The 18,041-nt window shown below is 41.5% G+C and overlaps 1 protein-coding gene across 1 annotated transcript in view; it reads left to right on the top strand.

The window, feature by feature from the left end:
* Positions 1 to 18,041, top strand: part of CEP95 (centrosomal protein 95) — a 1,662,476-nt gene that overhangs the window by 995,584 nt on the left and 648,851 nt on the right. Inside the window, exon 14 of the mRNA XM_044080881.1 lies at positions 7,824 to 7,916. Coding sequence (XP_043936816.1) covers positions 7,824 to 7,916 — 93 coding nt within the window. The remainder of the gene's footprint in view (positions 1 to 7,823; positions 7,917 to 18,041) is intronic.

Genomic DNA, 18,041 nt, shown 5'->3' with positions numbered 1-18,041 from the left:
TCTTAAGACATCTGTAACTAAAAACTCAAAAATTACCAGAATAAAATCTGAGGAAACACCATGCATGTTAAGACTGCCAAGATAAATTCTGGTAGTGTGGAAGAGTAAAGCCCTGAGTTGTGGCTAATAATAATAGATCAGTTAATGGTTCAGGTCCTTGGCGGAGCTCTCAGAAGAGGATGGGTATACCCATCCCGGGTGGGACGGGGGCTGTCTGGGGGCATCCATTTCCACAGCCACTTGAAAGAGGGGCAGCACTGCAAAAGGCAGCCCTGAGAGTGGGCATTCAACCACAAAGCTTTTTCAGCTGTAGCTCCCATTGCAAGTGCATGGGAGCATGCAACCACACTTCCCAGAAGATGTTCTGGCATACATGGTCATATGCTTTCTCCAAGGCCTCACAGTCCTAAGAGTGATGCACATTGAAGAGGACATTGTGACCCCCACAGTGACATGGGTTACCCATCTTCTTCCTGCCCAGGGGAGGGGGATTAAGTTGGTATAAGAAAGGACATAAACCAGAGCTGAAGCATCCAGTATGATGGCCTCCCTCTGTCAGCTTTCTCCCTTCTTGGGGAATACCATAGATGGGGAATACACAGTTACATCTGATAAGGGATACTTGATGGTTGGTAAGCACAGCATGAAAAAGGACATAGGAAAAAATCCTACAAGGTAAACAAAGTATATTATTTAGTGTCACTCATTTTTTTGAGAAGACAAATGTTAATGGTAGAGTAAGTTAACTCGAAACTGGAATAACACAGTTTGTTTCCTTTGTGTTTGCATTCAGATACACTAGAAATTACACAATTGAGTAATACTATTAAGGTGACATTTGTTCATTTTGCTACTATTATTAAAATACGCAAATGGATATGTGTTTTCTACTGCAAACTATTCTTTGGAATACGATGATAATTACAACCTCTTGATGGAAGTGCAGCTTTGTTGTTGTTCAGTGTGATGTGCATTTTTCTTTGCCATACATCTGTTTAAAGGCAGCAATGTGCTTTGAGATCTGATATTGTCTGTTTTCATCTGATTCAACGTTTAATGCTTCTGAGCCATTCAGATCCAACCTCAGTACCTTTTAGAAGCTGTGGGCTCTGTCTCCTCCCCTTTCTATAATTCCCCATGTCCCCTCACATCACCTCAGATCTTGTTTGCAACCTCATCAAGAAGGATGTGTGTACAAGGACTGACAAGCAAGCTAAATCTTAGTTATCCTCCTTTTTCTGATCTCTATTTTAACATATTTCTTTCCTCCCTTCTCTCTCTCTCTATATATATATATATATATATATATATGTATATATGTATATATATATGTATATATATATATATATATATATATATATGTATGTATATACATATATATATATATATATATATGTATATACACATATACATATATACATATACATATATATATATATATATATATATATATATATATATATATATATATACAGATATATATATATATATATATATATATATACAGATATATATATATATATATATATATATATACAGATATATATATATATATATATATATACAGATATATATATATATATATATACAGATATATATATATATATATACAGATATATATATATATATATATATATATATATACAGATATATATATATATATATATATATACAGATATATATATATATATATATATATATATATATATATATATATATATATATATATATATATATACATATATATATATATATGCATATAGATAGATATTTAATGAAACAAAAAAGTAGTTTCTTGTTGTTATAGATTATACTGTTAATATTTTCAGTGTTAGTGATTGTTTTTCCTGATATCTCCTGATAAGTATTATTGCAGTCTTAACCTTAGTTGGTAGTGTCTAGATATAGTATTTTTAAATTTGGTGAGTAGGACTTAACTCCAGATGATGTCTGAGAAGTTTCTGGGCTAAAGAAAAGGATTCTGATTAAAAAAAATAGAGAAAAACAGAAAGCAGTCCATGGATCCATCTTAATTCTTGGGACCAGCGCCAAAAACTCCAAGACATTCAAATTAGACTACTATTTGGATCCATTTACCATCTCCTTCTCCTCACTGGAGCCAATGAGTCATAGGCTCCATTCCTCTTTTTTTTTTTTTTTTTTTTTTTTTTTTTTTTACAGGAAAGGTGTTCTTCATAGCCACCTTTGTTAGCATCTTCATTGAGGTCTTTTTGTTCATCAAGGAGCCTTACTGAAACTAATGTGATGTGGAGATTCTTCCAGACACAGGCACAACTAGTTCTGCCAGTGGCATCCTCAACTGCCATACTGGGTACAGGTCCAGCTGCCTCTGCATTGGTATCTCTGATTCTGGTCCAACCTTCGGAAAACATCCCAGGAGCACTTTTTTCAGATTAGACATTCCTCTTGACTCCTCCTGACGATGTCCCTCACTCTGTCAACTTTGATTTTGTCAGATTGGGATGATTCTTAGAGCTGAAACCTCGGTGCCAGAAATTGAGGGGTCAAGTCGACTCTGAAGATTTTAGATCAGTCTCTTCCCCTCGGAGCCTTGGTGCTTGATAGCCGTGGTGGATCAGAGCAAAGGATGTTCCTCCTCTCTCTCTCTCTCTCTCACATTGCAGGAGTGTCTCATCAGCTCCATTTACAGCCACTGCTTTCGAGGCATTTGAAAGGGTTCTTTACAGGCAAAGAGAAGGGGTGTCTCCCTTATGCTCGACTGTGACCCAACCCTTGTTTACTGCCTCTGACTCCCCTCGTCCAAACTGACTGGGTTAGTCAGTCCTTTTCAGCCTTGGAAGGAGCTCACCATGCATGTTCCCGGTCTGATTCTGACCCTTCTACAGAAGCCCAATGAGACAGGGTCCTAGGAACCAAATACATAAGAGGAGATATTTGGACTTCTCTCAGGGGTCAGTCACAGAAGGCAAACTTGGATGACAGTGAAGGGTCCCCGTAATCCCCTCTGGAAGAATTCACCTTTGGTGACATTTCAGAATTGATGAATCAACTGAGGGGGGGCGCTCACCAATACACCCTCTCCTGAATAGTCTGTGTTCCTTAAGGCTTTTGGAGCTGGCTGTTCTACTTCTTGGGTCATACTACCTGCTGATCCTTTTGAAATGGAACTGATCCCAAAGAAACCAGATAAAATCTTGGTCACCCCAAAGAACAGGATGCATTGGTGCAAGGGTCCCTCTGTAGATGCCAGAGTTGTGGTGGCAGCTATGAAAAAGGAACTCTCAGGAAAGAGTACATCTTGCCTGTCCACTTAACAAGGAGTCAGCATTGGACATGTTTCGGAAATGGACATATGCATCAGTGACACTTGCTGTCAGAACACTGAAGTATCTTGCCCATATGACATGATTTCAGAGGGACCTGACCAAGGAGCTTGCTAAAGTCTCTCTCAGGTAATGTACCAGAAGACATCCAGAAAACAGTGGACTCCCAGTTGTCTACCATGCAGTTGATGTCCAGTGTATCCATATGTCTGCTTTGAAATGCAGCTGATGGTGCAGCTAGAGCAGCAGACACTGTCATAACCATCCGTCAGCATGCCTGGATGCGACTCTGTGACTTTGCAGAAGGCTTTAAGAAATCTTTCATTAATGCCCCATTTGATGGCTTGACACTTTTAGGAGCAAAGGTTGAAGAGACACTTACCAAGAATGAGCAAGGTGGTAAGACCCTGTCTACCCTGGGGAGATCTGCCTCTCCACCCTTCAAAGGACCTACTCTAGGAACCAGAAAGGGGGAAGATGATGTAGTTCAGGACGTCCCAGGATTTTTACCAAGGTACTTCTGTGGACAGACCCTCCCGGGGCGGGGGTGGGGGGGGGGCAATTTCAACAGTCATTGCCCTAGAGGCAGGAGCAGAATGCAGAATCAAGGATTTCATGGTCCTTACACTTGGGCTATCCTTCAGAAGTGCTAATAGGATTTTTGTCTGCCATGCTGTGGAGGCAGTCAGGTGGGGGACACATATCCTTGCCTGGCAGGATTGATGAGTGCTGAGGATAATCACCAGAGGCTGTACTATTCCCTTTCTTTTTCCTCAGAAAAAGAGAGAGATTCCTGACATTCCACCTAGTCCGATTGAATCTGCAGCAGCAGAAGTAAAAAAAAAAAAAAAAAAAAAAAAAAAAGCTGCTAGAAAGTCATCCAGCAGGTCCCCCAGACAAGTTAAGAGATGGAGTCTATTCCAGGTTCTTTTTAGTTAAAAAAAAACAGGGGACCTCATGACAGTTTTGGACCTATGCCACCTCATTCAGTTTATGAAACAGGTAGAGTTCTGAATCATCATGGTTCAGTCAGTCCTGCCTCTTCTGAGCAAGGATGACTGGATTTACTGTATAAATCTCCAGGATTCCTGCTATCCTATGAAAATTGAGTGTCGGGCCAGGATATTTCTCCATTTCCAGATGGGAGCCAATCATTTTCAGTTCAGGGCACTGCTGTTTGGTTTCACCACAGTTCCCATGGGTGCTTACCAGAAATATGGCAGTGCATCTCAGACTGCTAGGGTTCCAGGTGTTCCCATATTTAGATAATTGCCAACTCTCACTGCTCCAGTCAGGGATCGTCTGGTCCAACATCAGGACTTCTTGCAACATCTTGCCCAGAAATTGGGAATTAGTCAATCAAGCAGAGAGTCATTTGACAGCTACACAGCAGGTACAGTACATCAGATGCTACCTGAATAAAATTAAATAGCAAACCCCTGGAGTCTAGGATATTATCTCTGTGTCATGTAGCTGTTCATGTTCTTCAATATCCCTCTCCTCCAGCAAGACTCCTTCTCCGACTGTTAGGATTGACGGAGTCAATGATCATATTAGTTCACCTAACAAGATTTTATGTGAGTTCTTCAAAGGACCCTGTCTGTTCAGTGGTCCCAAAGATCACATCCACTACATGCTCAAATTCATTTAACACTCATTTCCGGCACTCGCATCAGTTGGTGATTGACCTCCTCAGTGGTAATGGAAGATAGACTGTCCTCCCCATCACCTCGACTGGCCACATTAACTATGGATGCTTCCCTCCTGGTGTGTGGGTCATTTCAGAAGGAATACTGTTCAAGGTTCTTGAGCACACCAGAGGCCACTGTTCACATCGATATCTTGAAAATGAGAGCAGTCCTCCTCCGCCCATTCTAGATGTGATTTCTGTCTAGATGGACAACATGGCAGTAGTCTGGTTTATCAACAAGCAAGGAGGAACCCTCTCATATCCACTCTGCCAGGAAGCCATGAGAGAGTGGCAGTGAGTGATATCTTCCCATTACTTTTTCATAGCAATGCACATCCTGGGAACTTCCAGTGTTCTAGGGGATGAGTTGAGCAGATCCATCCTCCTGTCTCATGAGTAGTCCCTCAAGCAAGCACTGACAATTCACATCTTCAGTCATTGGGGCCAACCTTGCCTCGGTCTTTTTGCTTCTTACCTAAACAACAAATGCAGCAGTTACTTCACCCTGATCCCTCCACAGGGTCAATCACCCGGAGATGCTCTCGTCCACAATTGGCCCCTGGGTCTTCTGTATGCCTTTCTGCCAATACCCTTTAACAAAATTCATTCAGAAAGCCAGAAGGTGCACGTCCTTATGGATTCCTTTTGGCCCAAACAAGTTTGGTTCCCTTTCCTCAGGGCTTATTTACTACATTTGGCCTGGATGTTGCATTGCCATCCAGACTTCCTGAGTCAACAATGCAGGAAGCTTCTACCGGATCATAAAACTCTGAAGCTAATGCACATGGTTCTTCCAATTCTAATAGTAGCCAGAAGATACCAGGCTGTCCTCTTCGATGGTTCACATTCTGTCTGCTTCACAAAAGCAAAATACTGGAAACGTTTATCTGAGCAAATGCAAACTGTTTTCTGTTTGGGCATCTTCTAAGGAGTGGACCCTTTCTCAGCACATCTTCCTTCCATCCTTTATTTCTTTTCCAAAAAGGTTTTAGTTTCTCAGCAATCAAAGTTTAGTTGGCAGTCATTTCCAGCTTCTACACTGGACACAGTCAATCTCCCATAGCTTCTCTAAAGATTTTAAAGGCTTTTCTGAAGGGAACCTTCTTATTGAGATCCCGTATTAGGGATCCAATTCCTTCATGAGACAAAACTATCATACTGCAAGCCTCCATTTGTAGCAGCAACCACAGTGGATTTAAAGTTTCTTTGTTGGAAAGCCATTTTTATGATTACCATTACTTTCTCAAGAACGATTTCCAAATTGCAAGCACTGTCCTGTAAACCTCCATATATGATTTTCAATAAGGGCATTGTGTCTGAAAATGAATCCTACTTTCCTTACAAAGGTGGCATCCAGAATGAATCTTAATCAGATCATTGATCTACAGGTATTCTTCCTGAGATTTTCTAATAAAGGAAGTATACCTTACATTTATTAGATGTTTTTAGACTACTCAGATTTTATTTACACAGAACCAAGGATATTAGAAAATCTGATCAGCTGTTTGTTACTTTTTCTAAAGCTAAACTCAGTCAAAGCTTATGAAAAGTTAATCTATCTAGGTGACTTTCTGATTGCGTAAGCTTTGTCTACTACAAGCTGGGATGATCCTTAAACAGTGCAAAGGTTATAGTCAGCTCTGCTGCCTTTAAGCACAATATTATGATAGATCAGATTTGTGCTGCAGCTATTTGGTCAACTGTTCACATGTTTGTCTCACACTATAAGCTGGATGCACAGTCTCAGGAAAATCCTTCCTTGATATCACTCAGGTGTTTTGGTAGTTTGGGAATCTGTCCCAAAGGTTGAATTGGACCAAAACAGATAGCATTGGATACAAAAGACATTGTACTTACCAGGATGATAGATCCATGTTGTCTTTTCATCTGGTTCAACATCTGTCCCTCCATTGTCCTTCTGAAATTGTCATCTGGTGTTCCCTTTTTTGAAAGGGTGAACCTCACCAGGGACCTTGTCTTTGAGCAGCTCTTGATTGCAGTTTTCTATTAATTTATTATACATTTGTTGACCGGGTTAGTCCGACTGGACAAGTGCCCTTTTGCAGTGGAGACCCGAGGAGGAAAGCTCCAAATTACAAAGAATAACAATAACAGAGACAATGTGCAAGATGATAAAGTGTACATATATAGTTTTCTGCTTAAAGTATATACATGAATAGCATAATAAGTACAAGATTTTTACAATCAGGATAACAATATTCATATGTAATTTTGTATTTTATAGGCTAACTGATGAATAAAAATACAGTATAAAATATAACAGAGGTGACAATACAGTTTTTCCATAGCCATGGTCTCAGTAAATGTTACATGAAGAATATAGCAGAGGGAGGTAATTTAGTGGAAGGGAAAGGAGAAATAAGTAGGACGAAGGCATGTAAGTAGGGTCGGTGCAGAAGCAAGTCCTAGAGTAATAGTATATTATCTTTTAATTTTTTTTTTTTTTTTTTGAAGTAATTAGTATTTATGACCAGTTTCTTGCATAATTTCTTTAGGCATATTTATGCATAGTTTCTTGCATAATGTCTTGAGTAGAAGCAGGCAAACTCATTCTGAGGTAATTAGGGGGAACACTGGAAATTACAGCTGTGGAAGACTCAGAGCCCTGAATCCATAGCTTTTCAAAGGTGCCAAGGTTGGATCTGAATGGACCCAAAGTCCCAGTGTTTGAACTGGATGATAGGACAACAAAGATCTACTGTTGTGCAAAGTATATAACTTTTCTTTGTCTAATATCAAGTGAAATATCGATTGCCTTTCATTCATATTATGTAGCATTTCATTTTGTGTCCTGGCTTTTTTTGTAGGTGGTGGAAAAAGCTTATGAAGATGACTTAGAGAATTTAGAGACTATAGGGAGAATGACAGTAGCAAAGGAAAAAATAAAAGTGAATGAACTGGTGAGTAAGAGCACTTCTTCAGTAATAATCTAGACACAGTAAAATTTTAAAGGAGATGTGTAAGTGCAAGCCTTAATACCGCCCCTTTATATGTGCAAGTACACCATACATGCTTCTTGCTTCACTGAATTTATCACACTGCTGTCTGTGGTTTGGGATGGCTGAGAGTGTATGCCAAATTATTGGCCATACATTTTTGGAGTTGTTTGGTTTGTTGATTTAATTGTCCTTCCTCAAATAATTTTAAAAGCATTATAGTTGAGGAAAGTATATTTTAAAAGATGTAATTTTAAAATTGCTCATTTTTAACACAACATATTGATTAGCATGACACAATCAGTTTGACTTGCTAATACACAAAGACACAATCTGCCAAGATTAGTAGCCCATTTCTAGTTTTTATTCATCATGTTTTCCCCTTAGTTGCCTGTATCGTCACCATTATCACCATTTTATCTTGCTTCCGTGTCATCCTATGGACTTTACTCAGTGCTCCACATTCATTGTTGGGTCTCCCAGCTTTGCCTGTGCCTCCAGACTTACTCAAATGCAGCTGAGACCAGTGCAAATCCTAAGAATGTTGGGGGGTCTAGCTGCTTCATCAGTCACCCAAGCCATTTTTCTAAACCTCTTGTGCCGGTGAGCGTCACTTTGGGCATGCTGAGAAGGGTAGACCAGACTTCCCTGTCCCCAGGAACAGTCTTCACGTCATTCTATAGGATTGTCAGATGTTCCCAGGCAAGATGAGAGATATAACCCCTCTTTGTCCTATATGTTCATTCCAGTGGTCCTTTCCTTTTACATCTTTAGGAGGTGACCAAGAAGAATCATTACAAGACACCTGAACCACCTATGATGGTTCTGTTTTGTGTTTGTGCTCTGAGGTCATCCTGGTTTTCTGAGCCCACTGAAGGACCCTCATTTCAAGTAATTGTTTCCATAACATCATCATTTTAGTCATTGCCCAAAGGTCATGACTGTGAGGATAAGAGAATAAACTGGCCAGTAAACATGGAGCCAGCTCATAAGGGCAAACTTGTTACTTCATCACCAGACTCCAGTACAGTGCCTTCAGTACTGCCACCACTACATCTACTGCTGGTCAGTCTCCTATTCCTTTCTGCCCCTCAGTCATGAAAAAGACTCCAAGACACTTAAACTTATTCAATGGAGATGGTTGTCCCACTCTTCTGGATAGATCAATCCATTCTTTCCAGAAAGAGAGCTGTGACCTCTGATCTGGAGGTGCCAATTTTCATCCCAGCTGCTTTTTACTCCACAGTGAATTTCTGTAGTTTGTGATGGAAATTGTTACTGCAAGTAGCAAAGATGCATCCTTTGCATACTCGGTCTAGATATTCCCCATACCTTGGCTTGCATTGATATCTTGACCATGAAATGTATATACAGGAGAGGAGATGAGACGTACCTTAAGTGGAGGCTGTTGCCTACTCTGAGCATATTTGATTTAATGCTGATCATACAGACATAATTCTTGCTTCCAAAATTCAAGGACTGAATAGCATGCATCAGTAGCCTTATATTGCCATGCTGTTGCAGCATTTCTCCCAAGATGTTGTGGTGTACATGGTCATATGACTTCTCCAAGCCCACAGACACATATAGTTTTGACATTAGCAAGGACAAAAAGTTGATCCATTGATGTTTTTCATGTTTCACTGTTGCAGTCCTGACTTGTGGAATTTCCCCACCATGGAAGCCCTTGGGCAGCCTGACTACCAGAGAAAAATATCCCTCCTGCAACAGCCGGCAGATGCTGTAACAGACATCAGTGCACTTTGGTAATAAGGGGAGTTGGCCAATGCAATGAGCTCAGTTCTTTCTTGCCATCAGAGCCCAAAGCAGAGTTCCAGTCAGTGCATTGGTCAGTCCACACCAGAGAAAGAAGACTCCAGAAAGGTAAGTACCCTACTGGTGAACTTTTTTTTTTTTTTTAAGCTAATGCCAGAGAAAACTAATAATTGTCTCCATTGTGGTAAATGGTAAATATATTCCACACTGAAACTTCCTTCCCTTCTGTGTTACGTGCTTGGGTCCAGATCATGGCTTTTCCATCTGCCATTTCTTCACCCAATTTAATAGGTCCATTAGGAGTAGGGCTGAGATTTTAGCCTAGCATCTCAGTGAGTCATTGGTCCATTTGCATCCTATGGTGTCTCCTAGTTAATCTGAAGATGAATTTCCTAAGCAGAAAAGAAAGAAGGAAAAACGCCCCAGGCTTAGGGCCTCAGACGATACCTGCTTGCTGTCAGCCAGTCCTCCCAGGCTTATTATCACTGAAAAACGGTAAGGTGCTTTTGCAGCCCCATTTTGCGGCAGAGGTGGTGGTGCAGGCCCCTATCAAGACCTGTTTGGAGTCTGATATGCAGACCAGTACCTTGACATCTTTTCAAGCCATAGAACTCAGTTCATCAGTTGGGTCTGGGACCGCTTTGCAGGCCTTGGGTTCTGATGACCTCGCTAAGACCTACAACACAGTTTTGCAGTTCCAGGGCATTATAGCTACCATTCTCCCATGGGAGACTAGTATCCATGCTTCATCAGATGTCTTTATCAGGCCTAAATGAAGGGCCACTCCTAGAAAAGCGGCTACCTCCCAGCCTAGGCCTACCAGCTCCCATTCACAGGTTTACCAGCAGGATCTTGTGAGATTGGCTGAAGACCTTATTCTCTTGTTACATCCAGAGAACCCCCCCACCTGAATCCTGTCAAGATATAAGAAAAAGGGGAACCCTTCCAGAAGTCCTTTCTGACCCTTTTGAGGCAGATGAGGATTCTGACGGAGAGGATTCTGTCTTTGAAGAGGGTTCTTCTATTGCCTCATTTGAAGATTCTGACTCAGAGTAGAACCTGGCTTCTGCTTCCCCGTCTGAGGCTATTTCCTCTGAGGAAACCCTGCACACCTTGAGGAAACACTTCCAGTGGGAAGCTTAAGATTACCCTCAGTCCAAGAAAAGGATAAAGGAATTTCTAAACCTCCCAGAACATAAACCCCTCACCATACCTCCTATTTTAGAGGTAGTGGGTGATGTATTTCAGGATTCTTCTTCTTTAAAGCCAGACAGTCTACCTCCAGCTCCTAGAAAACCTGAAGGGTTTTAGAGGGTTCTGGAGTCACACAAACATCTCTTCAAGAATCCTTTAGCTGTCCCAGAGGTTGTGACCCCTGGCCCTATAGAAGCCAAAGCTAGCTACTCTAAAAATCCCTTGCCCGCAGATAAAGAAAGTAGGCCCTAGATAGATTTGGCAAAAAAATTTACACTTCTGCTACTGTCTGTATGAGGGCCTTGAATTGCCAGTTCCACATGATTAAATAGCAGGAAATTTATGACAGTGGAGAACAAGAGTTTCTCTAATGAGTTGCTGGACCTTTGTAATTCCACTCACACTCCCTGCACTGTGGGTATAATGCTATGGAAGCTTTCAGCAGGGCCGCAGCTGCAGGCTGTGTCATCAGAAGACATGTTGGCTGAGGGAGCAGACCCTCCAAATGCATGTCATGTCTAACCTCCTAGACACCTTCTTGGACAAGGAGTTTCTCTTCGGCCCCAAATTGGAGGCTATACTTGGGGGAGAATGGAAGATAAGGCCAAATCCATGCAGCCTGTTAAAGACTTTATGCAGGTACAGCCCCCATGTTTTAGTTGAAACTCCCCTAAACATTGGTCCTTTCCTTCCCAATCTGAAGCTAGGCAAAGAAAGCAGTGTAGGAAGGAGGTGCCAGAGACAGCACCAAAGGCCAAGACAATGTCATTCAGAAACTTCTAGTCGAGGGAGTTCTAGCCAATAAACCCCTGTCAGGGAACAACCATGACTCAGTCATGGGGCTTCCTCCTTCCTAACCCTCCGTCTCCAAGGCTAGGAGGAAGGCTATCACTATTCCAAAAGAACTGGGCCCTCAGTAGTACAGACCAGTGGGTGCCAAACATTACAAAGTGCTACCAACTCAAATTCAAGCAGCCCTTGAAGCTCTCAGGCTTCCCAGACATTCCCTCAAACAAAAAAAAAACAGACTCATTGACCCAAATAGAGATGCTATGCACTCAGACCTTGGTGGAACCGGTTTCATTACACCTAAAAGGAAAGGGTTTTTACTCCAGTCTCTTCCTGGTTCCCAAGAAGGAAGAAAAAAGTGTAAAATCAAGCACTGCAATGACGGAGAGGATGATCCACAGATCAAATCAATTATAAACTTTCATAGCAGATGTAAAACTCATAACAAACCACAGCTCGTAAAATGTAGTAGAAGATATTTGTAAGAGCTGTAAGATAAGTGCTTTTGGCTTGGTGCCTTCCTCAGCTCTTCTAAAAAGTGTAGGTAAGAGTTGCACTTAAATAATAGAAAGGGATTCTGAAGATTTAGAGAGCCAGTACAGTTAAAGCTTCATCTTCTTAGTTTCCCCCTTTTAGTAAGGGTTTTAAAGGAACCATTCCATTAGGTCCCAGTGTTTTGTCTGCCTGTAAGTTCGCGATCCATCTTAATTCATTTATATCAGTTCTGTTAACTATATCACCACCTCTTGCACTCTCATTTATAACTTCCAGCCCCATAAAACAAAATTTATATCCAGGATAAACAGAGATATACTGACTTAGTACATTAGTTTTATTTTGGAGCCTTGCATCACTTGGATGGTGTAAGATTCTATCCTTAAAGGGTCTATTAGTCTTTCCAATATAGAACGCCAGAAGTCTTAACCTCAAGATACACGCACTCGAAGCTCTCCTCAGTATGGAGAACATCGATATCTGTGCAGTGACAGAAACCTGGTTCAAGGCTCCAGAGAGCACCCCAGCACTACCAGGCTATACCTCATATCATGCTTTTCGGCCTCAAAACCCGGACCGAACCACAAAAGGAGGGGGAGTTTCCATATTTATCAAGGATATCCACACCTCCAGGTTAGTGGCATTGCACAAAGTATCGGAGACCATCCATGTGCAACTAACAGTGGGCAAGACTGCTTTTCAGTTTATAGCATCCTACAGACCACCCTCTCAAAGTCAGGAATCCCACTCGGCTTTCCTGAAAACATTGGAGAACATGAAGATCTCTCCGAACACCATTATATTGGGCAACTTCAACTACCCAAACATTGACTGGGAGCACTACTCAGGCCCCAGCACCTTAGCCCAAAGATTCCTGGAAATTATAAACTCAAATGCTATGGAACAACTAGTCACCACTCCCACAAGAGGGGACAACATACTAGACCTGATCATTACCAACATGGGGACTCTATGCTCCACACCAGAAGTATATCCCTCATTGGTAAGATCAGACCATAAATTAATTTCACTGGATGTCCACATCCCGACCCCACCCCCAGCCCAGAAAACCACAGTGAAAAACTTCTCAAAAGCGAACTTCTCACTTCTCAAAACCAAAGTGGAATCCTTCAAGGCCCCAGAGCCAGTGGAAACTATGGCCCAAACTGCAGAATCCTATATAAACACATTCTACGGACATCTCCAGGAATGCATGGATCATGCTATCCCAAACAAAACCAAGACCCAGTCATCCAAAGGCAGGCGTCCAGTCTGGTGGACCCCTGCCATAAATAAACTGTACAACAGAAGGAGGAAGCTACTACATGATCCCTAATAGGGAAGGCATCTCTGATCAGTACTAGCAAAAAATTATGATCCCTCATAAAATCCTCCAAGGCCAGCTTCGAGAGAAAAATTGCACAGGACACCAAAGACAATCATAAGGCTTTTTTCAGTTATGTTAGGAACCTGGGATGCAACTCCCAGTCTTGTTCTGAGTTGATTCTAAATGACAAAGAAATACACTGAACCCACAGACATCGCCAGTATCCTGGCAGACAGGTTCAGTGCAAACTTCTCCACCCCCTCCCCCCCAAAAGAGCAAGTATCTATCCTGGCAGAGGGCTGCCTCCCAAACATCTCTGATGCTCAGGTGAAGGCTGCCCTCTCCAAAGCAAAAAACACTGCTTCCATGGGACCAGATGGCGTCCCAGGTTGCGTCCTACATGAACTCCAAGAGGAACTAATCCCTCAAATAAAACAGCTATACAATCTCAGCCTCACTACAGGATATGTGCCCACAGAATGGCGTACAGCAACAGTGGTCCCACTCTACAAAGGTGGAGCCTCTACGGACCCTGGAAACTACCGCCCCATAAGCCTGACTAGCTTAGTCTGCAAGGCTATGGAGAGGATCATCATGGAGCTCATAAACAAAGACATTGGGGACCTAAAGACACTAGATCCTACCCAGTTCGGCTTTGTCAAGGGCAGATCCTGCCTTTTGAACCTGGTTGACGTCTTCGAAACAGTCACCAAAGCCATAGACGAAGGGAAGGTAGTCACCACAGCCTATCTGGACCTTGCAAAGGCATTTGACACAATACCCCACTCGGGCATCATAGATAAGCTATCCAGCTTAAATATAAACCCCTATGTCACAAGATGGGTCGCAAACTGGCTCAGACAGAACCCACAGAGTGAGAGTTGCTGGAGCCATGTCAGACTCGAAACCGGTCACAAGTGGCATCCCACAGGGTTCTGTCCTGGGACCACTCTTGTTCGGTATATACTTTTCCGAGGTACAGGCAAACGTGGGAGGACTATGGCTCACCAAGTTCGGAGACGACTGTAAACTGGGCGCCATAATCGACTCTCCAGCTGACACAAACATCCTTCAAAAAGGTCTCACAGAGACAGATAACTGGTGCCAGTGTCATGGTTTAAAGCTAAATGCCAAAAAATGTATAGTCATACCCTTTGGCAAAAACAATGTGCCCACAAATTACCACATAGGCGGAAACACATTAAGTACAGAGAAAGTTATTAGGGACCTGGGGACCCAAGTTGATAGCAATCTCTCCTTTGAAAACCACATTGCCAAAGTGGTTAGAAAGACCTTCTACATAGCCCACCTCATCACGAAAGGTTTCACATCTAGATCAAGAGAGGTACTCATGCCCCTTTATTCATCCCTCATCAGGCCCATCAAAGAGTACAATGCCCCTTTTGGGATGTACCTTACCCGACACCTGCAGCAATTAGAAAGACCCCAAAAATATCTCACCAAGAGGATCAAGGGTCTCAAACAGATGCCATATGCTGCTCGGTTAAAAAAACTCTAGATCTACTCAGTTGCATACCACCTACTTCGAGGCGATCTATGCCTGACATACAAAGCTATGTCAAATCCAGAATTAATGGACATGCTCCACCTCAGTAAATCTAAATCCCTTAGAGCCACACGCTCGAGGGACTTGAACCTCAGCACAGAAATAAATAGAACTTGCTGGAGGGACAGGTTCTCATAACCCAGAGGCTTCCTTCGCTCTGGAATAGAATTCCAGTTCATGTGAGGCAGAGCCACCTCACTGAATCTCTTCAAGAAGAATCTCAATAGGTGGATGGGGGATCGTAGGTTTGTCCCAGGGATTACTCCTGTGTCACTATTAGACAGTGGCACAGTAAACTAAACCTTAAAAAGGGCACAGTATACTCAAATCAAGGGGTGGCGTAAGCCATACATAATCGGGCTAGGCTTATAATTGCCCCAGGGCAGATAGCCTAGTATGAACCTATGAACCTATAAATGGATGCACGTATTGCAGCATGCAATATATATAACATTTTTTGGTGTTGCAAAGTGCATATGTACCCAAGCATGTATTTTCTTCCAGTGGTCGGATGTATAAAACCAGTTGCTGGATTTAATGTATATACAAACTTTACATTTTCTACAAGGAAGTGTACCTTTACGTGTGGCAATGGAATTGGATCCGTGGGTCTATATTATGATAGCACATGCTCAGAAGAGTGTAGGACACATAATCGACCCCATGCGAAAGCTTACAGTGTTGAAACCACAGGACAGCAATTTTTTTCCAAGGGAAGAAAATCACTGTTCCGAAACAAAAAAAAAACGCACACACACACACACACACACACACACACACACACACCCTACTTAAATATACCAACTCTGAGATCGCACTACAGTGCCAAAAACGGCAAAGTAGTGAAAGTGGCCAAGCAAATTCTTTCCCAGGGAAAGAATTCACTGAAAAGCCCATTCGCTAGTTTGCCTTTTCGCGCTTTTCAGTTTGACAAAGACGCATTTGACAGCCTGCGTCTGTGACAGCGTAATAGGGAGCCGGATCTTTTGGTAGCTTTCTCATGACAAATTAACCATTTCAAATTCCTTTTGTTCTTAAAGCAAAATTAAAGTTTATCACCAGCGATACGACTGATATTTTCATCAGCTACAAGAATCTTCCAATTATTCCTTATAATTTGACATATCTTACATCATTACTATAAGTCGGTGAGCATCTTAATCCTCCACCATAGTCCTTCTTTCATGTTGTTTCCTCAATTTTATCCTGCTTCATACCATTCACGAAATAGGGCATACCCCTTGTATGCCTAAGTGCCCTATTTTCCAAGACTTTTTCCTAAATTTCCTCATCCTTGTATCCTCGTCTGAAATATCTTCTTTGCTGTTCTGTCTCCTCTTCATAATCCTGCTCATTGGTACAGATCCTGGAGATTCTTAGGCATTGTTCTTTAATAATATGCTGATGGGTATGCCTTGGATGCATGCTCATTCTGTGTAATAAATGGTTCCTCCAGCAATCTTTTTTATGCAAAGATGCATCACGGTTGCCATCTATACCTGTCTGGAGGGTAACATCCAAAAAGTTTATTTCCTTGATGAAGCTATTGACCTCAAATTCAAGGAAAGCGGTGGTGTTACTCAGATAATCCACAAACTCGATGAGGAGTTGTGTATCACCACTCCACAAAAAGAATATGACATCAACAAATCTCTTATAATAGGGTATGTACTTCAACCACTGGTTCATCATATTAAAGACATAAGTTGATTCCCACTGGGCATGAACTATTTTAGAATAACTATTGGCACATGATGTGCCCATTGCAACACCAAGTATTTGTCATGATATGTAAAAACATTATTTTCCAAAATTAGTTCTAGTGGGGTGCAAATCAAGGAACAGTGATCTGATCAAAAATCTTTTCATTTCATAGAAATTCTCAGACTGCCTCAACTCCAAAGTCATTGGGAATCACGGTGAAAAGACTCCGTGTCCATCGGCACCATTCTTATATGTGTTGTCTTATCCAGAGATTTATAACAGTGAGATAATGTTCTAAGAAAGTGTGAGGTTATCAGTCAATACAGTGATTGCCTTAGGGATCACTGACTTCAGTTTATGTTCTACAAAGAAAGAAGCAGGTTCAGTGAGCCATCCTCCACCATATAGTATGGGGCGCATTGGCAGATTCCAACTATCCTTATGTATTTTTGGTAAACCGTTGATAGTAGGTATCAGAGGGTTTGTGACCAGTATTAGAGGGTGTGTGACCAGTAAATAGTCATATAATTCTTGAGAAATGGTATGTGTCATCAGTAAATCAAATAGACTATCATTCACTTGGTGTATAATTTTGATTATTTCCCATTTATGAATTTCAGTATATGTTTTCTTATCATCAAGCATATCTGCCATCTTATGATACATAGATCTATTCAAGACCACAGTTGCTCTTCCCTTGTCAGCGGGTCTAATTATAATCTTGTCATGATTCATCACTTCCTGTAGCGCTTGTGTCTCTTCAGAATTTAGATTATAAAAGTCTTCCGGTTCTTTCCATTATGACGTTTGGATACCTCATTCTCACATATTTTTATAAACATCTATACTGCAAGATGAGAAGCTAGAATAAAGGTGCTGGGCTTTCTTAAAATATTAACCTCATCATTTCGATCAGTGTAATTCATAGTACCAAAAGTATGTTGGAGGAGGGAGATTTTTCTCTGGTAGTCAGGCCAGCCAGGGGCTTCCATAGCGGGAAATCCCACAAGTCAGGATTGCAACAGTGAATACACTCGAACATCTACATTTTTAATAAGTATACACAACTGTACTTTCCTTGACTAAGATGGAATCTGCATTGCCTGTACTCAATCAGAAGGCTCAGCTGCTGTTTGTAATCTTCCTACCGGCACTTTGTCATATATTTTTCAATGGAGGCTGAGGAACATGTTTCATTTGTAATTAGAACACATCTTCCTGTTTTCCTGTTTGAAAA

Source organism: Protopterus annectens, chromosome 8.part0 (genome assembly GCF_019279795.1).
Source record: "Protopterus annectens isolate FY-2018-M chromosome 8.part0, PAN1.0, whole genome shotgun sequence".
Taxonomy (NCBI): Eukaryota; Metazoa; Chordata; order Ceratodontiformes; family Protopteridae; genus Protopterus; species Protopterus annectens.
Note: the sequence above shows the minus strand (reverse complement) of the source record. Positions and strands in the feature narration are given on the sequence as shown.